This window comes from Phyllobates terribilis, unplaced genomic scaffold (genome assembly GCF_046119375.1).
Source record: "Phyllobates terribilis strain yellow unplaced genomic scaffold, ASM4611937v1 Scaffold_12__6_contigs__length_324123572, whole genome shotgun sequence".
Taxonomy (NCBI): Eukaryota; Metazoa; Chordata; class Amphibia; order Anura; family Dendrobatidae; genus Phyllobates; species Phyllobates terribilis.
The window spans coordinates 262946560-262974119 of NW_027362772.1; the positions used below are offsets into that span (position 1 = coordinate 262946560).

At 44.7% G+C, this 27560-nt stretch overlaps 1 protein-coding gene across 8 annotated transcripts in view; it reads left to right on the top strand.

Annotated features, from left to right (window-relative positions):
- SAMD11 (sterile alpha motif domain containing 11) overlaps nt 1-27560 on the top strand; it is a 180701-nt gene that overhangs the window by 141558 nt on the left and 11583 nt on the right. For all 8 annotated transcript variants that reach the window (XM_073656947.1, XM_073656944.1, XM_073656946.1 and 5 more), the window contains exons 7-9: nt 5081-5242; nt 14609-14759; nt 27407-27522. In XM_073656947.1, the coding sequence (XP_073513048.1) occupies nt 5081-5242; nt 14609-14759; nt 27407-27522 (429 nt within the window). The remainder of the gene's footprint in view (nt 1-5080; nt 5243-14608; nt 14760-27406; nt 27523-27560) is intronic.

A 27560-nucleotide genomic window follows, 5' to 3' on the forward strand; every position in this document is an offset into this window, starting at 1 on the left:
TTGATGATGCTCCAGAGGTTCTCAATGGGGTTGAGGTCAGGGCAGCATGGGTGCCACACCATAATTTTGTCCCCTTTTATGCCCATAGCAGCCAGAGATGCAGATGTGTTATGTGCAGCATGAGACGGGGCATTATCATGCATGAAATGATCTTGATGGTCCAGATGGATGGAGTGGAGGATGGCTGGTTGATGGACGCCCCATGCAAACACGGCTACGGCGCTAACAAGGAGGAGGTGGAGTAATGTTTTGGGCTGGAATCATGGGGAGAGAGATTGTCAGCCCTTTTAGGATCCCTGAAGGGGTAAAGATGAACTCCATAATGTATATTGAGTTTCTCAAACAGCACTTCCTTCCATGGTTCAAGAAGAAGAACCGTGCATTCCGCAGCAAGATCATTTTCATGCATGATAATGCCCCGTCTCATGCTGCACATAACACATCTGCATGTCTGGCTGCTATGGGCATAAAAGGGGACAAACTTATGGTGTGGCACCCATGCTCCCCTGACCTCAACCCCATTGAGAACCTCTGGAGCATCATCAAAAGGAGTGTCTATGATGGCGGGAGGCAGTTCACATCTAAGCAACAGCTCTGGGAGGATATTCTGTTCTCATGCAAAGCAATTAAAGCAGAAACCATCCAAAACCTGACAAATTCAATGGACGAGAGAGTTCAGAAGCTCCTTTCGAACAAGCGGTCCTATGTGCAAATGTAACATCACCTAGAATAAAGTTTTGAGTTGAAAACTGTTTGATTTCAGTTTGTAATAACCTGCTAATGCTTATCATTTCAAAAATGAACATTTTTTTGTTCTTTATTAAAATGAAAAGGTTGAAAACTCTGCTGTGCATAATAATTTGGAACATGCATTTTGAGTGCAGTTTGAGTTTTTTATTTTTTTAAAAATATACTGTTATCATAGGCAGTTTGTGCAAAAACCTTTCAATTGTACTCTAAGGGTATGTGCACACGATGCAGAAATGAAGCAGAAAATTTCTGCATCATTTCTGCATCTCCCTGGCAAAAAAAACGCATGCAGATTGTGCATGCGTTTTTCCTGCAGAATACATGCGGATCCACATGCGGATTCACATGCGTTTCCGCATGCAGATTGACAAGCGCTTTCCAGGCGATTTTAGCATCACCTGGAAAGTGCTTGACAACTAGGTCACACTATATAAATCCATGCAAACAGCATGGATTTATATAGTGTGACCCGAGAGAGTGTATATACTTACCTCTGATGGCCCGCGCTGTCCTGCTTTACAAAGTTCCCGGCTGCCGGCAACTTTGAATTGAAAGACCTGCCGACGTCAGCGTCACGTGACCCGTCACATGACTCTGACGTCACCGCAGGTCCTACAACTCACTGCAAGTGCCGGGAACCAAGCGGGAGCGCTGCGCGGGCCGACAGAAGGTAAGAATACATTTATTTTTTATTTTATTCTTTTTTTACAGCTTTTTTAATGGTACCTGGGTGTGGATGAGACTCTCCTCTCCTCCACACTCGGGTACCATCCGCATATTAGAACGCGCCAATAACGCAAGTACAAATGCTGTCTTGCGGAATTGGCGCGTTCTAATGCAAGTCAATGGCGGCGAAATCGCCGCGTTTCCGCAAAATTAATTGACATGCTGCGGATTTTTGACCGCAGCGTTAACGCTGCGGAAAAATCCGCATCATGGGCACAGCACATGCGGATTTCCATTGGGGAACATTGCTTCCCTTCTACCATGCGTTTTTAATGCGTTTCCGCGGCGTTTACACAACTGAAAAAACGCCGCGGAAACGCATGAAAAGTTATTTGACTGGAAAATTACAATGGCTGCAATTCATATAGGTAATTTGAGAAAATATTATTTGCATAATAATTTGGAACACAGTGTAGTGTGTGTTGCCACCTACTGATCGCTGCACTCATCTCTGGTGTATAATAATAAATAATAATAATTAATTAATAAAAATAGCATTCATTATTTTGCTTGGTTGAGTCTTTATAACTTTGTTATCCAACCTCTTTCTCTGCCAATCAAAAGTGAAGAACGGTTTGCAAAGAATCACTATAAGTATTTAGGATGAGGTTTTTTTATGCTGCGTATTTTTGAAAATAATACAAGTAACCTATATAATTTAAAGGGTGCAGAAAATCTGTAACATCAAAAATTCACCAAAAGCTCAACGTGGGATTGTATCCTAACAGCATCAAATGCTATTCTCTTGCCAAATATATCAGACTAAATCAATGTGGTCCTAGAATCCTCCAGATGACTGTTGCAAAAAGTTCTGATGCAGAAGTTTACTAAAAAAAAAAAGTAAACTGTTTTTGCACCTGCATCAGAACTTTTTACAAAAGTTTACTTTTTTTTTTTTTTTAGTAAACTTCTTTTCCGACTGCATCAGAACTTTTTGCAACTGCCATCTGGAGGATTCTAGGACCATATTGATTTAGTCTGATAACTTTTGGCAGGAGAATAGCATTTGATGCTACTTTCTGTTACTGTTACAAACCCAGCTCCCAATCCACTCGATTTCCCACCTTTTTGAGTTACTAATAAGCAAAAGAAAACAGACTTTGTTTTAAGTGATTTGCTGGAGACCGTCTAGAGCCCCCCAAAATGTTTGTTTTTCACTGCACCCATGTGCATTGCTGGTGGTCCGAGTGCAGGGGAGGACTCCTCTGATATTGTCAAAGGAATTGTGTCATCAGAAAATGACCTGTTGATTACATCTGGGTTTTTATGTCAAATGCATTTTTTAATAAGTGTGATGTTTTTTTTGTAAATAATAAATAAACAACAGAAATCTTGCAATTTTCACACTGGCCACTAGGTGTAATGCTAGACTCGCACTTCCTGATTTTTTTTCTCTTAGTCACATGGGCTATGGCTCTTACATTTTTCCCGCAGTCACATGGGCTATGGCTCTTCCTTTTTTCCCAGTCATATGGGCTCTGGCTCTTCCTTTTTTCCCTTAGTCACATGGGCTATGGCTCATCCTATTTTCCCCCAGTCACATGGCCAATGGCTCTTCCTATTTTCCCGCAGTCACATGGGCTATGGCTCTTCCTATTTTTGCACAGTCACATGGGCTATGGCTCTTCCTATTTTCCCGCAGTCACATGGCCAATGGCTCTTCCTATTTTCCCGCAGTCACATGGGCTATGGCTCTTCCTATTTTTGCACAGTCACATGGGCTATGGCTCTTCCTATTTTCCCGCAGTCACATGGACTATGGCTCTTCCTATTTTCCCGCAGTCACATGGGCTATGGATCTTCCTATTTTCCCGCAGTCACATGGGCTATGGCTCTTCCTTTTTTCTTGCAGTCACATGGGCTATGGCTCTTCCTATATTCCCGCAGTCACATGGGCTATGATTCTTCCTTTTTTCCCGCAGTCACATGGGCTATGGCTCTTACTTTTTCCGACAGTCACATGGGCGATGGCTCTGACTCGCTGCCTTGTATAGGAGAGTTTTCTAGGCATGCTCTGATCTAGGCAGAGATCATTATAGGAAGTAGGAGTCTAGTATTTGACTTCGTGCCAAGTGTGAAAATTTTTGTTTAAAGATAGTGACATCAAACAATATTATATTTACCATAAAACCTGATTTAAACAATTGTTCACTTTCTGATGACATATTCCCTTTAAAGCAGTGTCCAGTATCTGTCTCTTCTGTGTACTGGGAAGAGTTCATCTTTGAAGGCAAGTTGTCCAAAAATTATCACTTTTTTTTTTTCTGGTCGATTTCTTTTCCGATGCTCTCTGTATCTGTAGATCACTTTATAAAGGCAATGAACACTGTGTCCTTCAGACTTGCTTGCTTCTATTCATTGCACAGTCCTCGCCGAACGTCTCTTACACCCACTAAAGCATTTTACTCTTTTTCGAGGATAGTCACCTCATCTGTTTGTGTGTTTCGTGCCCCGGAAGCGTCACACTCCAGTCTTTATGAATGTAATTGCATTTTCTTTCCCCCAAGGCTGGCTCTGCCTATTTCCAGAAAGGTCACTGAGTTGTGCGTGTGCAGGTGACGGCATACTCTAAATATACGCACAGGGGCGTCTGGAGATAAATTTTTGATTAGTCTATGTACCCAGGTGTGCATCTACATTGCGAGGTGCAGGTGTGAAGCTGGGGAATATTGTGTTATGTCCAATATCTGGGATGGACTTATTATTAATTACATTTTAGGAGCCAGTTAGACCAAACCTGGAGCCAGTTTTGATTCTATTTTAGCAGCCAGACAATAAAAGCTTCTATAGACATCAGTTTACAAAAAACAAATAGAACAAAAAGGTTAGGCATCACCAACACATTTTTTAGACTTGAAATTAATGCATAAACTCTTGAAAATGCTTAGGTTTTTAAAGGATAACTTTCCTATCTCTGGAACCCTCACCAATCACGAGAATGAGGTCTCTGAAGAACCCTGTGTGACTGGAGAAGTGGTCGATCGTGTGCACATCTGATCTGTTCATTCTTAATGGGACCCCTGGAAATAGTCAAGCTTCGGTCGGCCGCTCTTCAGCACTCCCATAAGAATGAATGGAGCCGCCGTGCACATGATGAACCGCTGCTACATTTACATGAAATTCTTCAGACACCTTATTCTCGTGATCGGTGGGGGTCTCAAAAGGTCACTCATGTTCCTCCTCTTCCACATCCTTGCTGTCCTGTGATAATTTTTGGACAACTTGCCTTAAAAAATGGACTCTTCCCAGTACACAGAAGAAACAGATACTGGAGGCCAGTGAAACACTTTAAAGGACAGCAAGGATGTGGAAGACAACTGACTGCAGCAGGATCCTCTCCCCATGGCCTGTTTGCACTAAAAGTTTAAGCCCTAGCTCATTAATTTCTCTGGAAAAGTTCAGCAGCTGATTAACCGCTGTTTTTGCTGAAGGATTTCTTACCCCACTGTTTGTTTCAGGAATATGTATAAAATCCTACTAGAAAATTTCTACATTTAATGTCCCTTTAGAGCACACATGTTTTACCTTGTTTTGGTAATTGTTGCGATGTCCACAGCAATTTTATATGCGTGAAAAAGTTCTTAACTTTTTTTTTCTTCTGCAGAAAACTCCCAGACTCCTTTGCTGGAGGAGCCATTGGCTCAGATGACCCCCGAGGAGCACTACAGACGTATGATGTCAGCACTTAATGAGCATGGCAGCTTTGAGGAGCAGCAGCAACGGCTGTACCAACTGGCCAACACCATGGCCGTACCTACCCACAGCGGTAAGAACGGGCAAATGTGTTTTATGTAAATCATCAACCGCTGTGAGATAGGAGCTAAAATGCTCCGCCACGAACCCACGGCCGCACTATATGATATCATGTCTGCGCGCGTTAACATGTGCAGATATTGGTACAGAAGAGCGTGCTGATGGCTGCAGCGATATCCGTAAAGACACAGTCACTTAAAGTAACTCCAGCTGTTTTCACAGGGATGAGGCTGAGATTCAGAGCGCAGATTTTAATAAATCAAGGCCACAGCTCCGACTAACCCGTTAGGGCTTTGATTTATTAAAATCATTACTCTCAATCGTGATGGAGAGTCAAGGGGTGGCCTTGATTTATTAAAACGTACCAGCCAGAAGGTGGGGGAAGGGAGTCACATCCTCAGATAGTGACTGATTTCCTGAGCTTGAAACCCGCTCACTTAATCAGCCACACAGGGGGCTTTAAATAATGCTCCCATTTGCTGCATATATATACATTATATATAAACATTTAGATAAATTAATCTACTTCTGTGTAGATTTGATCTACTTCTGTGTAGATTTGAGAGTCCTCAGTGGTTGATACCTTTTAATGGCTTACTGAAAAGATGGTCACAGGTTGCAAACTTTCGAGGCTACTCAGGCCTCTTCATCAGGCTAGTATAACCCAATATCTGAAGAGTCACATATTTATACACATTAGGACACAGAAATAATGCAATAGATGAGACAGGTAACTTTAAGCAGAGCAATTACTGTAGGAAAAAGATAAACAGTTCTGGTTTCTGTTTAAATGCATGTAGGGAAGAATAAAAAGGATTATCTCAACTTGTAAAAAGAAGCAAATTCCTAAGGAAAGAGCATGCGCTTACAAGCTTTTTTTTTTTTGCTTTAGAGCTTGTAAGTGCAGATCTGAAACTGGCTGAATCTGTGCCCTTGTGCTCCTTCGATGCTGCCCTTACTAGCAGCCTGGTAAAGTGTATGGGAAGGCTGGTACTAACGATCAGGAGCACATCGCTCCCCAGCACTCAGGAAGTCGGAAGGCAGGGGAGCTGTGTGCTCCTGAACATAGATTAGAAAAAAACTCTGCAACTCGAAGACTGGAGGTTTTTATTTTTTGTTTTAATAGTGGATAGATTTGCATAAAAAAATGAAACTAAGTTTTAGTGCAAGTGACACAGACCCCTCTACTGGAGAAGAAATACAATATACTTGCGCCCAAAAGAAAGAAAATAAAGGGGTTTTACTTACAGCGTCAGGTATTCGGTGTAATCCATATTGCAGCTGCTCTTTTGACCTTTTCTATAGATCCAGAAAGGTTTCTCTTATTTATGCGTCCTATCTATCCTTTATCTATCTATCTATCCTTTATCTATCTATCTATCCTTTATCTATCTATCCTTTATCTATCTATCTATCTATCCTTTATCTATCTATCTATCCTTTATCTATCTATCTATCTATCCTTTATCTATCTATCTATCCTTTATCTATCTATCTATCCTTTATCTATCTATCTATCTATCCTTTATCTATCTATCTATCTATCCTTTATCTATCTATCTATCCTTTATCTATCTATCTATCCTTTATCTATCTCTCCTTTATCTATCTCTCCTTTATCTATCTATCTCTCCTTTATCTATCTATCTCTCCTTTATCTATCTATCTCTCCTTTATCTATCTATCCTTTATCTATCTATCTATCCTCTATCTATCTATCTATCTATCCTTTATCTATCTATCATTCTTTCTGTGGGGTATTATAGGATCCAGCTGAGGGAGTCGAACATACAGATCACTGGGTGGATCATGGCTAGAGCTTGAGCTTTGCATGTAGTAAGTGGGGAGGAATCCCCCTGGGGTCTGTGCATTAAATACATTTTTTTTTTACCTGGGGAGGTTTGATGATTTGCCTTACATATATTATTATATTTTTTTATTTATATTCACATATTTTGGACCCAGATGGCTTGTTTTATCAGCTCCTAGGAGGAGGCAGTTTATAATTTTATCAGGATGCCACGAGGTCGGTTTGATAAGCGCCACGTTCCTGATTATTGTGACAGATGACGGGACGGCTGGCGCCACTCTGCATAGGGACTGAGTGCATTTTAGTACATACCTGTATATTATGACTGCTATCAATAATTAAGGCATGGGTGAGTGCAGTATAAATCACTCTATGGGGTGAGGCCGTATTTGCAGCTCGCCCTCTGGTCTTGCTTCCCAGCAATTGTGATACAAATGCAGATCCATGAAGATTTTTATCTCCGCTTTCTCCTGTCTAATATTAATCCTGCCTTCTGATCCTGGCTTTACCCGCAGCCTCTTGGGCTTAAAGTGTCACTCCATGTGATGTTTCCAGCTGTCAGAGACGCGGCCTGCCTTCTGCACATTCACAGAGGCAGTGGGGGGGACGGAGTCAGGGCACCACATCCGGGACCCTCACCGATAGCAAGCGAGATAAGCGACATGTCAACAGAAATTACAGGAATGCTGCAAGGATTTTATTACTGAGCCACATCCGGTGCTTCGCTATATGGAAAAGTTTCACACATTAAACATGATCTTATTCTTTATTCTATGTATTATCTACTGGGCACCATCCCTGTCTATCACTCACTGTTTCATACGTGACATTTTTTTTTGGAAAAATGACGCATTTTTTTTTAGGTGTTTTTTCCATGTATTTTCTCGCCATCAAAAAAATTCTGTGACCGGATGTTAAATGAGAAAAGAAAAACAAAATGTAGCTTTAGCTTTTTTTCTGTGTTTTCCCATTGGCTTCTCGATAAAACTTAAAAATACATAAAAACAAATATTTCCTTCTAGAGTTTCATCCTGCGATGTGGCAAGTTTTCTGGTGTTTAAAAGTCACAAATTTTGCAGACTTGGAGCCCGATTCATCCCTTGTGATTTTTTTTTTTCCTTAAAGGGGTTGTCCGGCCTTAGGATAAGCTATGTAACTGCAGACTTGTGAATCCTACAGCATGCGCACTGCGCGATGTGAGGATTCCCAAGTGTCAGCACCAGGAGCGTGACCCCAAGTATGAAATTTGCATATATTCAGTCACATGCTGACTAGTTGTGCACGGTTACATGCAGACTAGATGGCCTCATTTAATACAAGTGAATTGAGCGAGGCTAGACCCGTCTAATCGCATACTTGCAAAAAATGATGAATTAGGCAAAAACATCTGGAGACTCTAAACTCTAGTGGCAAACTAAGAAAAAAAACAAAAAACGAACATTTTAAAAAAGTGACTTCAAAAAATGAGCAGACAAAAACACAAAACGCTAAAAACTGGCGCAAATGCAATAATGAATGGGCCCCGCCAAGTTTCTAAAAAGTGGTAGGAACTTTATTGGTCAATCATGGATGGACTAATTTACTAAAAGTGGTGTAATATATGGCAGAAATCTCCTCCTGATCACAGCTCGGGCAGTCTGACAGCTGCGTCAAATTTTTTGACAAATGCGCCGCTCTTATTGAATTTGGCCCTTCATACCCCAACTGCCATAAGAAACGCCAGTCTTGATGAATTGGCTCTGATATGTGAAGGAAACATAACAGATACCAGTTTTTGGAAAAGTTGGGTGACAACTAGTATGACCTCCCACAAAAGTTGTCACCCATTTGTTTTTTCAGCAAAAATGTATTTATTTGTGCATAGATACATTTACTCTCAGTATCATCGCCAGGACTTTAGTCATCCTTGATGTTTGTTTCGAAAAAAAGTAGTTGAAGTGTTGATAAGCGCGGTGGAATTTTATTTAATGTTTTTTATTTATTACTTTAATTAGATACAGTCACATTCAAGCTCCTCCTAGTTCTTCATTTTACTCCCTACAATGTCTAACATCACCGGCGTTTGTAGTCTTGGAGTACTCTCATCCCGGGCAGCGTCGTACATGCTGTTATCTTGCATTATGTAGCACCACATCCTCCCCCCGCGCCTTCCTTCCTTGTCATTTTTCTCCCGCGCAGTCTCTTCCTGGCACGCGGCTGTGCCCTCAGTGACCATCCTGTCACTCTGCTCTGACAAGGGAAGATGTGGTTGCGCTCGGAGGTCATGCTGAAGAGAACAGGAGACGTGGCGTGGATTAGAAGAAGGGACATTTAAAGGGGTTGTCCAGTTTTTGAAGACATATTTGTTTTGTTTTTTTCTTCTTCTGTTAAGTGTATTTATTTTTGGCCAAAAATATTTTTTGGAATTGGGTATTATTACACATGTTGCACCGTTTGCCTTTTATATGCTCTTTTTTGCTCTGTGTATTGCTGGTTGCAGAATGGGTTAACCAAGGATCTCATCAGTGAACTGTTCTAGCAATCCAATGGGAGGGATTGTAGCTCTTTTATCTGTCTTTTTCTGAGCTCCTCTCAGCTGATTTATGACAACAAATACCAACAAAGTTGAATATGTAGGAAACAAAAGGTGTGGAATCTTTATCGCACCCCCACCAATCAAATATTGATGACCTATCCTAACGGCTCATGCGTAATAATTGGATGAATGCTATCTGTCACTTTGAGCCGGTCAGAGGAAAAAAAAATCACGCCATGCTCGAATTTGATCAAAATTTGCATTCGGCCATGCAAGTTAATGAGTGCATGGAAAACATCAGACTGCACTCTGATGACATCTGAGTGCAGTCTGATTTCCACAGACTGGCACAATGGAGAAGATGGAGAAATTTTGTTCTCCATCTTCTCACTTGAGAGAATCAGATCACACGATGATCAAACTCTGATCAGAGTGTGATCAGAATGTGATTAGTGTAATCGGCCCAATTCTCTCGGATGAGAGAATATACACTCGTCTTAACCTGCCCTAAGGATAGGCCATCAATGTTAAAGTCCCGCACATCCCCGTTTAAAGAAACCAAATTGAAAAAAAAGATTTTTTTTTTCCTAAATTACATAAATTAAGTAAAAAAAATCATCAAGATCTGCTGCCACGGAGGGGACTGGTTTGTGCACAGGTAGTGGTTGCATCAAACATACCGGAGGCATCTGACTACATTTTCAGCCAATATTCGGCTGCGGTTGCTAGAAAATGGGATTTGGCGCTTTAAGATTCTGCGACATCCAAATGTAAATTTGATTATTATCTCTTGGTGGTCAGACAATTTTAGCTCGCAGACTATTCAGGCTGCTTCTACATTCGCTAATGCCCCTTCCCCCCTCCTCCTATCTCTGTGGCTTGCGTTCCTGAAAGCCGCCAGCTCTGACAGGCTATGACACCCCCGTGACTGCCAAGCGCTGCAGCTGGGAAGCCCCCCCAGGCTGAACTGCCATATCTCATCTACACAGTGCATCTCACAGATCGCTCAGGATCCAGCTACACAGTTGGTAACCTCGAGCCTCAGACTCCACGATCTGTGGCAGGCAGACATAGCCCAATTCAAAGCACTACCTCCAGGCGACATGATCAGCACCCCTAAGAAGGCAATTAGCCGAGCCGTGTTAATTGTGTCTGGGCCATCTACGCCTCTAATGATCATTGATTGTGCAGCTTCTCCTTTGTCCTTGCTACACATAGTCTGGGATGAATTGTGCCGATGAATGAGGCTAGTGATTGATCTGTCATAAATGTATGTCTGTATTATCATGAACTTTAACATTTTGTTGGTCTGAAGTAGGTTATGTTCACACACGCCTGAGTCTGCTGCAAATTCCTACAGATTTTGCCATTGATTTCACATTGCATTAATAATCTGCATTTATTTAATCTTCCATCCACTTTTCTTCTACTGTAATGTGCTGAAAACTTTCTCCGCACAGAAAATCTGCAACATGTGAACATACCCTTAGATGGTCTCTATCATTTCAATAGTAAAAGTGAATGTAAGGGTGTATTCCTGTTTAAAGGAGCTATGCGGTACTGTTATCTTAATGACCTGTTCTCGGGGTAGGTAAACAATACCACATCGGTGGCTGTGTGACACCCGGCCCACTCTCCAACTAGCTGTTACAGTAGTTGGATGTGATCAGTTGTGGAGCGGAACAGCACTATGCAGTTGTCGCTGCTGTTCTGCTCCACAACTGATCACATACAACATCGGGAACAGCTAATCAGTGGGGATACTGGGTCTCTGAACCCCACTGATCTGGTATTGATGACCTCTCCTAAGGATACGCCACCTATATTAAAGAACTGGACAACCCCTTTAAGAATCATCCGGTCTCGGCAGCACATCATTGCGTTTAATAGGTAATGTGCTGCCGAGAACACTATTTTATTTGTGCACGGAATAATCTATTAACTGTTATTTTATTCGCATGGGTAGTGCGGTCGGGTATTAAATTTAACACCGATCTGCAAACCAGTCAGCAAGTATAAACGTACCTTAAGAAACTTTTGGAATATGTCTAAACCAGGGATGTCAAACTCAAACACGCAGAAGGCCAAGATGAAAAACTTGGACAAAGTCGCGGGCCACCCTTTATACAGAATAATAGGCCTCACAGAGTCCTCCATATAGAATAATGGGCCTCACAGATTCCTCCATATAGAATAATGGGCCTCACAGATTCCTCCATATAGAATAATGGGCCTCACAGAGTCCTCCATATAGAATAATGGGCCCCACAGAGTCCTCCATATAGAATAATGGGCCTCACATAGTCCTCCATATAAAATAATGGGCCTCACATAGTCCTCCATACCCAGTAATGGGCCCCACATAGTCCTCCATGCAGAGTAATGGGCCTCACATAGTCCTCCATACAGAGTAATGGGCCTCACATAGTCCTCCATACAGAGTAATGGGCCTCACATAGTCCTCCATACAGAGTAATGGGCCTCACAGAGTCCTCCATACAGAGTAATGGGCCTCACATAGTCCTCCATACAGAATAATGGGCCTCACAGAGTCCTCCATATAGAATAATGGGCCTCACAGAGTCCTCCATATAGAATAATGGGCCTCACAGAGTCCTCCATATAGAATAATGGGCCTCACAGAGTCCTCCATATAGAATAATGGGCCTCACAGAGTCCTCCATATAGAATAATGGGCCTCACAGAGTCCTCCATATAGAATAATGGGCCTCACAGAGTCCTCCATATAGAATAATGGGCCTCACAGAGTCCTCCATATAGAATAATGGGCCTCACAGAGTCCTCCATATAGAATAATGGGCCTCACAGAGTCCTCCATACCCAGTAATGGGCCTCACATAGTCCTCCATACCCAGTAATGGGCCTCACATAGTCCTCCATACAGACTAATGGGCCTCACATAGTCCTCCATACAGACTAATGGGCCTCACATGGTCCTCCATACAGACTAATGGGCCTCACATGGTCCTCCATACAGACTAATGGGCCTCACATGGTCCTCCATACAGACTAATGGGCCTCACATGGTCCTCCATACAGACTAATGGGCCTCACATGGTCCTCCATACAGACTAATGGGCCTCACATGGTCCTCCATACAGACTAATGGGCCTCACATGGTCCTCCATACAGACTAATGGGCCTCACATGGTCCTCCATACAGACTAATGGGCCTCACATGGTCCTCCATACAGACTAATGGGCCTCACATGGTCCTCCATACAGACTAATGGGCCTCACATGGTCCTCCATACAGACTAATGGGCCTCACATGGTCCTCCATACAGACTAATGGGCCTCACATGGTCCTCCATACAGACTAATGGGCCTCACATGGTCCTCCATACAGACTAATGGGCCCCACATGGTGCTTCTTATAGTATTATGGGCCCCACATTGCCTTTATATACAGTATAATTGGCCCCATAAAGTTCTTCATACAGAATAATGGGTCCCACATAGGCGTGGTGGTTCTGATGTTGCGGGCCAAATATAATCACCCTGCAGGCCATATTTGGCCCACGGGTCAGAGTTTGACATGTATGGTCTAAATAGAGAAATATGCATCTTTTTCCAAACTCTTCCGCACCCCTGCCTCCTGAACTCCTCATTCTCCCTGATATACAGCTAAAATCTGTCTTATTCAAGACAATATAGACTGCCAGCTCACTGAGGTATCCGAATATAGTTGTCTATTGAAATCTATAGAGAAGGGAGGGGGGAAGAGAAGATTGAAAGGCAGAGAGATGGTGCTGCTTTTTAATAAGTGTTTTATCCCATCTCAGTGCTTGATTAGCAGATACACTACTCAGTACTGCTGTATAACGCCTCCATGCTGCTTCTGCCCACATGAAGAATAGAGGCAGGAGAGTAGGAATCCCTCAATTCTCTGTTTATCGGAGAGCTTGCTGGTCTCTACCTACTAGCTCAGAGACAACTGAAAATTAGAGATAGAGGCTGCAGAAGGGAAAACTGCAAGATACAATTCATATAATGGGCAGGAATAGTGTTATTCCTCATATATTATTCGCACATAACTGCTTATTCAGAAATAGAAAAAACTGATGGCACTTCCAAAACAAGAAATAGGTGTGAACAGGTGCTTACTATGAGCAGCTACCTCCATATACAAATATTTGCTTATTCAGAAATGTCAGGTAGGCGATTTGTAGCAGCCTGATTGTGCATCCAACAGTATTGGCAGTCAATCACCAGCTTTTGGAATACATGTATAGTTTCTTTTTAGCAATTGAGAATGGCACGAAGGAGTTTTAATATTTGTCTAGTCAGATTCTGACACAGAGCAGGTTTTATTCACACTTCTTCCTGCTTTGCCTGTAAATTCGCTTTTATTCAGTGGAATCACACATTTTTTCCATTGCCAAAACTGGGATTTGATCCCGAAGAGAGAAGCAGTAATCTTGGCCTTATGAACTTAGGCGAGAGTCAAGAACTCGGGGTGCTTTGTGTTGAGGGCCCTGGAAGAAAAAAAGGTTTTCTGTATATTCTGATAGCCGTGCGTTACCAGCAATGTTCAGGAGACATCATCTTCTTTATTAATACAGAACATTGCGTCCTGTAATATTGTGAAATAATAGCAGAACGTTTTCTGGAAATTCTTCTTCTTTTTTTTTTTTTTTTTTTTAACTTGAGAAAGTAAATTTGGTCCGCCCCTCTCGCAGCCCCCCACTCCGGGGGTGACTCAGTGAGCTCCGTATGTTTTTGAGTTAGTTCCAGTGGCAGGAAAAAAAAACATATGGTTTTGATTGTTTCGTTCTGAGAGAAGCGGAGAAAGAAACCGCTAAAGAAAAGGAAGATAGAGAACTGAACAAAGGAGGTCAAGAAATGGAGAGAGAGTGTGATAAGGAGCAGGATGATGTCTGCAAGGAGCCAGGTAATGAAGGAGAAGAAGTTAGGGAAGGAAGGAAGGAAGGATGGATGGCTCAGGATATCTGTCACGAGACGACTCGAGAATAGTTTGCAGCACTGCAGGGTGTTTCAGCTTGACACAGTTTCCGCTCTTCTTTTGGCAGATCTTCTCCGGGCCCGACAAGAAGTGGCTGCTGCTGTGGTGCGAAACCCAGGAGCAATGGAAGCTCATATGCCCACCTCCAGTAACTCCTCCAGCCAGAGGAGGAAGCAAGGCCTGCCCCAGCATCGGGACACCTCCCACTTCACCGACAGGTAGGGTACGACCCACATCGGCGACACCACCCATCTGATGTCTCCTTTAACCATTTGCACCTACTGCTAATAATTGCAAAGGAAAGTCAGAGCATATTTCTTATAGTTTCTTTTGTTCTGCAAAAGATCTGTCTTACAAGTTCCTCCTGGGAGTGGACTTTACTCTACAGGTCAATGTCCAACCCTATAACGAATCCAGGGATAAATGCCAAATCAGAAACTGTTACTTACTTGCATTCTCTAAGAGAACTAATTTGCATATTTTTTTCCCATGGACAACCCCTGCTTAATCAATTGAGGTACCCAATTAAAATAAGAACAATCTATATTCCAGCGATGTAGGCGCCACTGTTCCCGGAGAGTGGCATGATTTGTTGTGTCACGTGCCATTGAGCGGCCGCTCGTCACCCGCAGCCTTTCTGTTCCGTCCACCCTGACGGAATATTGATGAGCTGCAGATAAAGAGCGGACTGCATGTGACACAAGTCACGTCACTCTCCAGGAACAATTGGCTGCTGCGGGAGGTATTTTTATTTTAATTAGGGTACTGAATTCATAAAGAAGGGTTGTCCAATAGTGAATAACCCCTTTCAGCAGAACCGATACTTTACCATGTCACACTCAACCAGCCAGATTGTACTCTGCACTGATGAGGGGCAAAGACCCTGAAACAGGCTTGCTGTAGAAGAGTTTCTGGCTTAGCATTTATCCCTGTTCATGTTACAAGGTTTTGTTAACCCATTATCTACCAATGTCCTTTTTTTGGGACGCCAAATTTTTTGCTTCTAGCAACTAAGATTTTCTAATTGGGTCCAATTAAGTCCAAAAAAACAAAATATGAAAATTGCTAATTTGGCAAGTAATGGGTTATTAAAGGGTTGTACACGGACTTATTGTAAGGTAACTACCTCTCTAATTTGGTAGAGAGTTTGGTTCTGTGAAAGCTAATTTGCATACTTTTCTCCCATGGAGCATTGCGTGTAAGACTCCATACTCAGCTGTATCAGTATTTTCCTCCATGTTGCTTTCTTTCACAATGTTTCTATAGGTTGTGCCTGGTATTGCAGCTCAGCACTTTTGAAGAAAAGGCGGTCGAGCTGCAGTACCACATACAACCTGTGGTGAAGTGTGGCACTGTTTTAGAAAAAAAAAAAGATTATTTTCTAATCTAAATGGGCAAGACCTTTAAGGTGGTGGTCTGTATCGAGTGAAGCTGATATGAAAATGCATTTGTTGGATTCTCGGGGGTATGGAGGATGACTGTAATTTTTATGGACACAACATGTATAAAAGTGATCTATCTGTATACACCTAGGGCAAAGATATTAAATACCCTGGCCAAGGCAGAGGTAGGCAATTAGTGTGCCCCCTTTATCCAAAGCGCATACCCTTCCAGCCCCTTCTAGCTGCCTTCCCACATCCCCCATGTGGTCCCAGATTATAGGGTCACATACATCCTTCTAATGCTCCGTCTTAGAGCCTAGAATCCTGGAATTACAGTAAACAGCAGGAATCCTTATTAGTGTTTTCTTCTTGAACAGATTTTGTGCTTGTGGCTTTTGTTGCACTTAATATCTAAAATAAAGGTTGTTAAATAGTAGGCGAGCGGCAGTTCAGGCTCATTTCCTGATAGCGGCTCATCCAGCATTTTGTGTCACAACTTGTATAAGCTTTGTGGGACCCGGCGCCTGCTGAATAATATTACAGACTGAAAGGTTACTTATGTGTGAAAGTGAGTAGGAAAACGGTGTGTGGGTAATGGCAACAGCCTTGACGCACGGCACACCAAGAGTGGGATTGTGCAAACTTCCACTTATAGGTGTCTCGCACGGCACCTCCTCAGGCACGTGTATGGCGAGAATTAGGTCATCAGAACAGAATCTAAATAGAAAAGACAGTAGGATTTACAGAGAAAAGGTAAGCTGGAAGGGAGTTAGCAGAAAATGACTGTTCAAACCAAGCACAGGCCCTTGGTGCACCCTTGGTGTGGCCAAACAGCTCAGTGCATTTTCCCACCTACTTGTTTTCCATCTATCTCCACCCTTCTCTTCCTTGATTGACATCTCTGGCATTACAGGAGCCAGAGATGGAACCAGAGAGATGGAAAATATGTAGGTGGAAAGATACTGATCTATATAGCCACCGAGCGACTATGCTTGATTTGAACAGTCCCATTAATGGGGTTGTTTTACTAAGATGACCCTTCCATAACCGTATTGAGACAGTCCAGCCTTCTCTAAACCCTTGGCGATCGGCTGTTCTTGCCAAAGAGACAGCATTCGCTCCAGTACAATAGTCGGTAAAAATGTACCAATCTCCCCTCCATGAATTTTTATGCGTTTTATCACCTGTCAATAGTTTTCTACTGTGACCATTTACAGTGAGTTCACAGAATATATATGTGCGAGTGCCCTTTTCCTTCATTTCTAGCTCTAAAGATTGCATCTACGATAATGGTCCATGCCCACACACCCTGCATGGAGGCAAACACTGTCCCTGCAGATCTGCCCGTATTGTGATGTGATGAAAGTTGGCAAAAAAATTTTCATTTATTTTGTATGAATCAGTCAGAGAAAAATAGGGTGCGCCAAGAGGAACTTGATGCAACAATATTGCACCTTATCAAACCATTGGTGCCATATTGTGCATTTATACTACACAGATGTGTAATATGTCCTAATCCAGTATTTGGAGGGGTTCTCCCCACCATTATGATGCATCACCTGTGCACAGTTTTCTGTAGTTTTGGATATGGAGGTACCTGTGCAGGGCATGAGAGGCCAGGTCGTATACTTTTGGGCATAACGATACAATCTCGTAAGTGGATAATGGATCTACTGACTCAACCACAATTTATTTTCCATTTTTCTGTAATTGTCCTATTGCCCTTTTTTTCACCTTTGTTTCCCCCATGTAGTCTCCGTTGTTACACAGGAATTGTTGGTTTCTAGGCGAGATTGGATGGTTTTAAGATGTTAATCTCGCTCCTTGGAAAGGACTAGGCTTCTAGCTTTGGAAGGATGTGTAGGATCAGCCTCGGCAGTAGGATTGCATTAAGGATGACAGTGTTGTGGGAACGCCAGTGAGCGAAGGGGCTTGCACTTTGGCTAACCCTTCCTATCATGCGGAAAGCTGCAGACGCAGACACGCCAGTTGTGGGGATTGCATGGTTCCTGTCCAGCATAACTCCAGGAAAACCTCCCAACCTCTGTGTGGCCTGGAAGTCGTCCAGGGAAGTCAGAGGAATAGATGAAGAAAGCATGTTTGGGTGGGGGAAAGAGCAGGAGAGAAGGGAGCAAGTGTGTCTGAGGAGTAAGATCTGGCTCTGACCTGTACTTTCCATCTGGAAGGGAGCGAGACCTTCTCTGTGCTCCAGACTTGAGGAGGGGAATGCAATGGTTGTTTATCACCAGATAAAGGATCATTGTCTGCGCAGGGCTGGATCTTCAGCCGTTGATGCTGGCGGAGGACTAGTAAATAGCGGTGGATTCCAGTAAGGAGGCGGGAGAGTCCTGGGGCTTTCTATAGGATCAGTGTTTGGCAAACAAAAACTGTGGTTGTTTTTTTTTCCTCTGGTGTAGACTTGACGGGTGGGATTATCCAATTCCTGGAGACCATTTCACCCCAAACTAAATAGCCCAAAACTCTTGTGACTGTCATTATGAAGACTATCTTAGACTAGGTTCACATGTCCAGTAATCATCCATTAGACCGGAACCAGCAGAAATCCGTTGACAAAAAAAAGTTGTGCAAAAAAAAAAATTTCAACTGGATCCATTTTTTTTTTTAACATTGAAGTCTATGGAAAACAGACCTGTTAAATAGCTGTCCGTTTGAAAAGGATCCGTTTTTTGATTATTGGTTGTTTCCAATAGAAGGAAATGTTTGGTTATTTAATAGATTAGTTTTCCATAGACTAAAAAAACGGATCCAGTTGAAATCCGTTTTTGTTTTTTTAGCCGGACAAAAAAGTTGTTTTTTTTGCCAGTGAATTGCTGTTGCATCCATTCTAATGGATGGTTGCTGGCAATGTGAGCATTGCCTTTAATTGATCTGCCATGGTGTATGGTGAAAAAGATCCTTTACCAAAGTCCAGTCAGTCCATTTCAATAATGACCGGAGAAATCTTGCCATGTGCCAGACTCCTCGAAATTCTCATAGATGTCTCCAATTTCTCTCCCAACAGACTGCTATTAATATCAGACCAGGCCCGTCCTCAAATTGCAGACCTGCCTGGCTCCGTGTGCTCGGCCATATTGCAGATCGGTGCATGAGCTGCCTACTATTTTCTGCATTGTTCTGTTCCGTAAAAAGGAACAGAATTGCGTATGCGGCCATTGTTTTTGATGCTCTGTATGGATGCATGGATTTTTTTTTTTCAATCGTCCATTTGTGCGCACGTCTACATAGGCAAATAATGGTTGAACACATGATCCATTCATCTGAACCAGCCCTTATTTTCTGATCCGTGATAAGCGGTATTAAGTAAAAATAACATTTATTTAATACGATAAAACGTTTCTCTTTTCCTTTGCAACAATATGCACAAATATCTATTTCTTGCATCCCTGTGTTCTTTCACTCTGCTTCTGCAACGCAGTAGTCAAGGATGTGCATAACCAGTTGATGCTTTATGGTGCCATTTATCTTTCAATTGCATGTGAATCTGTACACTAGGTGGCAGTGTTGTACCAGAACTCAAAATGTATTGCTTTCTAGAGCAGATGCATAAAATCCAATGTTTAGAATTTATGCAAGTCATGAGCTAGTACAGATTATTATTGTACAATCTACGCGGTTATCTGTGCGGTTGGAAGGGGTTAAAATAAAAATGAAGCCGACTAGCCTGGAGCACATAGCTGGAGCTGACAGAATCTCACCCCCTCTTCCTCCATTCCCTGTTCCCTCCCTCAGGCAGGGTGCGTGAGTGGAAGGTAGATTTATGGCAGCCGGAGATGGAGGGAATTGCGAGGAGTTGGAGAAGGCTTGGCTTGGGGTTAAGATTCCATCTCATCTTCCTGTGTGGGAACTCCAGGGGAGGATAAATGGCCAGGCACCGTCATAGTATCCAGGAAAGTCTTATCACCATGTTTGTACCACAGCTCATATGTCCGGCATGCATGATATTCTATGGTGCAGCAGTTATAGGGTAGGGATCAGACGAGCCTTCTAGATTAGGAATCAGCAGGACTACAAAACTGCAAATGTAATGGATGCACATTGCATCTAGAATATGCAATCACCTGGAACTATAAGCCTGGGAATAAGTAACCGTCATTACACTCCTACAGGGTTTCTCACCCAGCTTTCCAAAAATCCTGAGGGGTAACTTTTGCATAGGGTTATGGGGTCGGGGATCACTGAATGTCTAGATCAAAGTTCAGATAACGCTGGATGGCAACCTCAGTGGTAGGTATGATGCCCATGTCACCCAGCTTTCCCAGAAACAGAAGAGGGCAGGACAGTGTGACCGCAAGTAGACAGGTGCAATACGGCTCGTACAAACATTTCTTTTTTGCCCAACTCAAATTATATGAATCTCAACCGAAAATGCACCAAATTTTTTTATTATATGGTAAAAGTAGTTGTATATCCCCTTTTAATAAAGCATTAGGCCAATTATATTTTATTCCACAAACAGCGCCACTCTTATCGGTAGGATGTACCTGGTATTGCAATTAAAGCCCATTTCAAGGGTTATTTCAAAAGTTATGGCCTATCCTGTGCTCCCCTTTCTCCGGCAGCCCCATAGACAATGAATTGAGCATGCGTACTGCTGCTGCATTCACATTGGGGGCTCTGCAGACCCTCGATCTCAGAATCGCATCGGACCCCCAGCGATCAGTAAGCCATGGATAGAGGATAACTTAATATTTTTGGGAATACCCCTCTAAATTGGAATAACAAACACAGCCCAAGAACAAGAGGGGTGCTGTGAAAAACAAGAGACGTGCACAGCCCCTTTAATGATGATGATATCATGTATAGATAGTAAATGATCCCTTTACCCTGGCTTTTTTTTACCCTTCTACATTGGATACCAGAATCCGTCTAGGGACAAGACAGGGTTAAAATAAAGGGCACTGGCTTGTTTTAACCGTATAATGTGCAGCCCCGTAATGACTTTAACTATTGATTATTTGAAGGCCATTAGCGCTTATTGTTAAAGAAAAGTCAATACTTTTAAAGCCTCGCGAACCATTTGTCTCCTGTTAAAGGACATATCAAATTTAGCAGCATGCAGCGTAAATCCCTTAATGCCGTGCATGGCTGTAGGGGCAGAAAGAGGAGAGACAGACACAGGATCCGGGGGCTGGAGATCAGCCATTCCAGTGTCAGAACCAAATCCGCTCTCTAGCCCCTCGGCTTCCCGGGCTGATCTGCCATCTCTGCTCAAACCTATTTCACACTCCAGTATTAAACAGAAAAGCCATCGCCTGTGAAAAACATATCTGCATCGCATTACTGCAGGCACGGGGGCGCAGAACGGTGTTAAAGGGACACTGAACCCAAAATCCGACTTATCGTTCAAATTGTAATGCAGGGTATTGTTCCCTGTTATCAGCCGTGCAGGCTGGGGAGTGGCGGACTGGAATATTCATTAATGGGCTGCACTGGTGCCGCTCACTCCCGATAGGTGAGCATCACTAATGGCGGCTTCTGCACTTGTCCCATGGCTGCTTTATTCTAAAAACAAAAACAAAACACTGCCACATCCATTTGCTGTTTGTGTATGGTATTACAGCTCATTCTTGTTTACTATCTGCACCCTATGGACAGGGGTGGCACTGTTTTATAGAAGTAAGAAGCCATGTTTTTCTATTGCAGGTCCAAAGATGGTCAATAATTTTTCCCACATTCCTTCAAATTCTCAAAAACATTAGACATGTCCATTAAGATGGCGGAGTAGATAAGTAATCCAGGACTTGCTCATCTTAATGCGGCAGCCATGGTGTCTATGGGACCCTCTCTTTCTGTCCACGGCCTATGTTGGGGCCTTGGAGGGGCAAGGAAGCATTGCCCACGTATATTACTCAATATGTAGGATTATGGCTAGGGCGGAGCCCACTGTTTAATATGGGGACCTATAACGGTTTGTCACTCCCTGTGGAAGCAAAAATAAACAATATGGCTGCTGTTGTGCCGCCCCTCCCCTCAGGTGTTGTGCCACGCCCCCTCCCCCCCTCAGGTGTTGTGCCACGCCCCCTCCCCCCCTCAGGTGTTGTGCCGCGCCCCCCCTCTCGGGTGTTGTGCCCCCCCCCTCCCCTCAGGTGTTGTGCCCCCCCCCCCTCAGGTGTTGTGCCGCCTCTCCCCCCTCAGGTGTTGTGCCGCCTCTCCCCCCTCAGGTGTTGTGCCGCCTCTCCCCCCTCAGGTGTTGTGCCGCCTCTCCCCCCTCCCCTCAGGTGTTGTGCCGCCTCTCCCCCCTCAGGTGTTGTGCCCCCCCTCCCCCCTCAGGTGTTGTGCCCCCTCTCCCCCCTCAGGTGTTGTGCCGGCCCCTCCCCCCTCAGGTGTTGTGCCGGCCCCTCCCCCCTCAGGTGTTGTGCCGGCCCCTCCCCCCTCAGGTGTTGTGCCGGCCCCTCTCCCCTCCCTCAGGTGTTGCGCCGGCCCCTCTCCCCTCCCTCAGGTGTTGCGCCGGCCCCTCTCCCCTCCCTCAGGTGTTGCGCCGGCCCCTCTCCCCTCCCTCAGGTGTTGCGCCGGCCCCTCTCCCCTCCCTCAGGTGTTGCGCCGGCCCCTCTCCCCTCCCTCAGGTGTTGCGCCGGCCCCTCTCCCCTCCCTCAGGTGTTGCGCCGGCCCCCCCCCCCTCCTCAGGTGTTGCGCCGCCTCCCCCCCCCTCCTCAGGTGTTGTGCCGCCCCACCCCTGCCGCCTCCTCAGGTGTTGTGCCGCCCCACCCCTGCCGCCTCCTCAGGTGTTGTGCCGCCCCACCCCTGCCGCCTCCTCAGGTGTTGCGCCGCCTCCCCTCCTCAGGTGGTGTGCCGCCCCCTCCCTCCTCAGGTGTTGTGCCACCCCCTTCTTCAGGTGTTGTGCCGCCCCCCCCTCCCCCCTCCTCAGGTGTTGCGCCGCCTCACCCCCTGAGGTGTTGCGCCGCCCCCCCCTCCTCAGGTGTTGTGCCACACACCCCCCTCAGGTGTTGCGCCGCCTCCTCAGGTGTTGTGCCGCCCCCCCCCTCCCCCCTCCTCAGGTGTTGCGCCGCCTCACCCCCTCAGGTGTTGTGCTGCCCCCCCCCCCCCCTCCTCAGGTGTTGTGCCACCCCCCTCCTCAGGTGTTGTGCCATGACTAAGCAATGGCGGAGTAGACTTTTTACCAATCTGACAGGAGAGGACGGCTGAGGGTCGTGTATCTACCGGTTATATAAGGGGGAATCGCTCATTAATAATGGACGGGGATGTAATGTGGATATGTTTATTTATGGTAATTTATGCAATAATTCTACTTTCCGCAGTCCTTGGTTGTAAAGAGGACAATAATGAGTCCCCATTACTCAGTCAGTGACTGACAGAGGGGGCTGCGTGCCCTCTATAATTACGGAAAAAGCGGGAAGTATGTAAACACTGCCTGCAAATACTGCGCGGTGACCGCTGCTCTACGGATACACCGCCCCCCTCCCCAGGGGTCCATCAGGGACTGTTTCTATGGCAACAGTGCACGTGGACCGGAGAAGGGTTAAGGTAACGGTATAATGCCCATTAACGCCTCTCGGCTTTGCGTATGAGGTGTCCTGAGTGTGCATCAGGGACCCGCGGGTGCGTGCAGAGAGCGCAGGGTCGTCCATTCACTTCCATATATTGTCCATAACTCATGGCCCCAGTAAGAGATTTACAACATGAGAGGTTCAGTCTCTGCCGTCATGGTGCAAATGTGATCAATCGATGCCTGTAAGATAGCAATAATTTAGTCAAGGGTGGTAAGGCCGGTCATAAACCCTAGTCCATGGGTCTGAAGACTTTCCACAACTAAGCTTTCCAGTGATCATGTGTTCATTAATCCCCGGGTACCGGGCTGATGAACCACATGTCCAGGCATATATACGCAGCAGGGAGGCCTGAATCATTAAAGGAGCATTCCCATCTCCAAGATCCAGTCCCAATATGTAGTAGGTGTAGTATAGTTTTTCTGATTCACTTTGTCGCTTACCCCATGTGCAGGGCATTGTAGTAGCTTAGGTATCCATGGTTATGATCACTCATAAAGTGAGTTAGTTGTTAGAGGTCATAACCATAGATACCTAAGCTACTGCAGTGCCCTGCACATGGGTTAAGCAACATAGCTAATCAGAAGAACTATACTACATTTCTAATTAGAGGTATTTGTTATTATTATTATACCTACTACATATTGGGATAGGGTCTTGAGGATGGAAGGAAAAGGTGACAGCTAGAGATGATGCAAATTTATTCATAGGACCTGGCATCCGTGGCTCTTCTTTTGTTTAGTTGGTCTGGTATAACGTCATTGTCATGTGTCGTCGCACATGTGACACCATGCTAGGCCAGCTAATCAAAGGAAGTGCCACAGATGCCATCAGGTAGGAGGTTCGCAGGCCGTCTGTCCAGCTGCTACAGAATACTGACCAGGTCCTATGAGACAGTTCACACTCTAGTGGCAATACTAGCTGTTTTTTTTTCTGGAAACTTTTTATTTTTTTATTCAGATTTTCTTATCCGAGTCGCTTATCATCATCCAGATATGTGCTTTACAGCAGCCGCAGGACAGAATGGACTGAAGATGTTCATTGACTTCTATAGACATGCTCTGTGATCTGTGCAGAGGACATTGTGCAGGGTGGGAGGAGGAGGTGAGCTGTGACATCACATGTGACTAGTGGTTCCTCAGATGTTTATTAACTTTTATAGGCATGCTCTGTCATCTGTGCAGAGGACATTGTGCAGGGAGGGAGGAGGAAGTGAGCTGTGACAACAGCTATTGTGACTGGTGGTTCCTCAGATGTTTATTGACTTCTATAGACATGCTCTGTGATCTGTGCAGAGGACATTGTGCAGGGAGGGAGGAGGAAGTGAGCTGTGACATCACCAGTGACTGGCGGTTCTGCCATTATCTATATGTAGGTGGTCCCTTTCATTGTGATTCTGCCTGTGATGATGATGAGATGTGATCTCTACATTATGGGAAGTCGTAGCCCAATATTGGACTTGGTGGCCAATGTAAAAATTTGTACGATTTCACAATTTTTTTTCTTTATAGATGGTAAGACTTTTTTGTAGACTATTTTAACGGATACTCAGTCGTAATGAAAACACAGCACGGCTCCCTTCATGAATGTCCTTTATTTGTGCTCCGAACATCCCGTCCTTGTGGTTTCCTGCAGAATTGATGGGACGGGAGCTGGAACATTATCATCAATGAATGCTGTGTAGTAGGCAGAGACTAGCGAGCAGCGAGATGGTTAAACGCTGCCTGATTTCCCACATTGCATCCTATATAAAAGCCGCCTCACGTCTGGCAGCCTCGTCTCCCCATGATTACAGCTAATTACATCGACCGGACACCTCCTCGCCCCCGCCATGCAGCTTTAATTGACCGTTATTCATCTGCAGGCTGTCCGGGTGGCAGAGCACTTGGCAGCCCAGCGACAGAGGCCTCGGCTAATTGTCGGGCCTGGGGGATTAGGCCAGGTGATTACACACTTCACGGTGTAATTACATAAGCATCGCTTGGCTGCTGCCCCGGCTCGGAGCCGAAGGTCACTTTCTGCGTTACCTGAGATTAATTGGAGCTGCCAGTAGAGTGCGAGGAGCTGGCGGAGCGCTGATACGATTAGCAGGACGTTTCAGCAGCGAGGAATCGATGGCCGCTCTTCCCAGACAACACGAGCAGCGCAATTAGTTTAGTGCTGAGTGAGGGGAGCGCTGGGGGGGGGAGGTAATAATATGTGGGGGCTTGGCGGCGGAAATAGGCTGGGGGTCAGCCGTAGCTTATAAACTGCTGGAATATCAGGATATTGTATCGTCTGAGAACCAAATTCAAACTTTCTTTTTTTCCCTGGTGATTTATTCCCTCCGTCATGTATCTAGGGAGACTAATAATGCTTTAGTCTACTGTATTACGGCTCCATACAACCTTTGGAGTTCTGCTAAACTCTACTATGGCACTTATTAGAGCCTACGGAGGCAAACGTGCATGTTGGCGGATACGGTGCCATTGGGCAGAATCTCTTGATTTTGCAGGAATATCTAATTTTGGAGAAATTGTTCCATGGTAGTGATGAGCGCAAGTGCTCGTTACTTGGGTTTGCCTAAAGTGCTCGGGTATGGCGGGTGCTCGGGTAGGCGCAGGGTATGGCGGGTGCTCGGGTATGCATAGGGTATGGCGGGTGCTCGGGTATGCATAGGGTATGGCGGGCGCTCTGGTATGCGCAGGGTATGGCGGGCGCTCTGGTATGCGCAGGGTATGGCGGGCGCTCGGGTGACATGTTCGAGTCCCCTCCCCGCATGTTTCACGGCTGTTTTGTGGTTGTCTAACAGCCATGAAACTTGCGGCCGCGGGGACTCGAACATGTCACTCGAGCACCCGCGATACCCTGTGCATGCCCGAGCACTTTAGTCAAACTCGAGTAACGAGCACTTGCGCTCATCACTAGTTACGGGGCCATTGCCACATCCGTTCATCGTGGTCTGTCCGAATATTTGGGAAGGTTATGTAACACTTTTGGCAAACAATGGATTTTGTCAGCTGGTGCATGGCATAAGCCGACTGGCTGAACAAGCCCCTGTGTAATTAGTCTTTTTGTGCCAGATATACAAGTGAACCTTGCCACATGGCTAGGAATGATGGGGAAACATGAGAAGGGGACCTTATCCCTTAATATTTTGGTGATGAGAGGATGGAGACGTTACCCGATACCCGAGTGTGACGATACTGGTTATTGTCAAGGAGAGAGGACAGAAATGGAGAGGAATAAGCTCTTTGAATTGGGTCCCTTCCAAGATTGGAGAGGTTAATCTTAATGATAGTGGGTGGTGAGAGAGTCATCTATCTCTGGCAGCTCAGAGTCATTAATGTTTTATTGCCTTATTACATTGCCAATGTGACTGTGTCGCCATGCCGTCGCACTCCTGTCTCAGTGTGAATTATGGGAGCAGTACCCAGATGTTGGAATAAGCTGCTCAGCTGTAAGAAATGTTTGGCTACTGGAGTATCGCTAATCTTGGATCACTCCTGCCACCATCCATCTTTGCCATGTCCTGAATACATTAGATCTCCTCCCTGTAGAGGGCCACTAACTTTTAGCAAACTCTGCTCTTAAACTTTTTGTGCAAAAATTTGTACAAAATAATGGTGCACCTGTATAAAGCCAGCCTCGCACAAGAGAACGACTTCCATTAAAATCTTCTAGCGATTTACTGACACAATTATCACAGTTATTACTTTCCAGTTATAATTGATATTGATGTTACCGTCAAGCTTGATTATGGAAAGACAAATACTTGATTCCAGTTACTGGTATAATGGCCGTCTGTTCTGCCGGTATCGGTTTATTAAAATTCTAATGGCTCATAATGGTGTGAAAAGATCCCCCCCTTTCTTTTTTTTTCTCCTCGCTTTGCCTGAATGCATTATGTATGAATATATCACTAGAACTATGTGAAGTATGCCTTTACTAAGAATGTACTTCTTAATTATTTCCTAGGGAGATGGCTCACCCGCCTCCTCTGCTGTCACCGCAAAACGCCCCTCACATCGCCTTGGGACCACACCTGAGACCGCCGTTTCTTGGGGTGCCATCCGCATTATGTCAGAGTCCAGGTATGTAGCTCCAGAATTCTGACCTCAATCATCTAAGG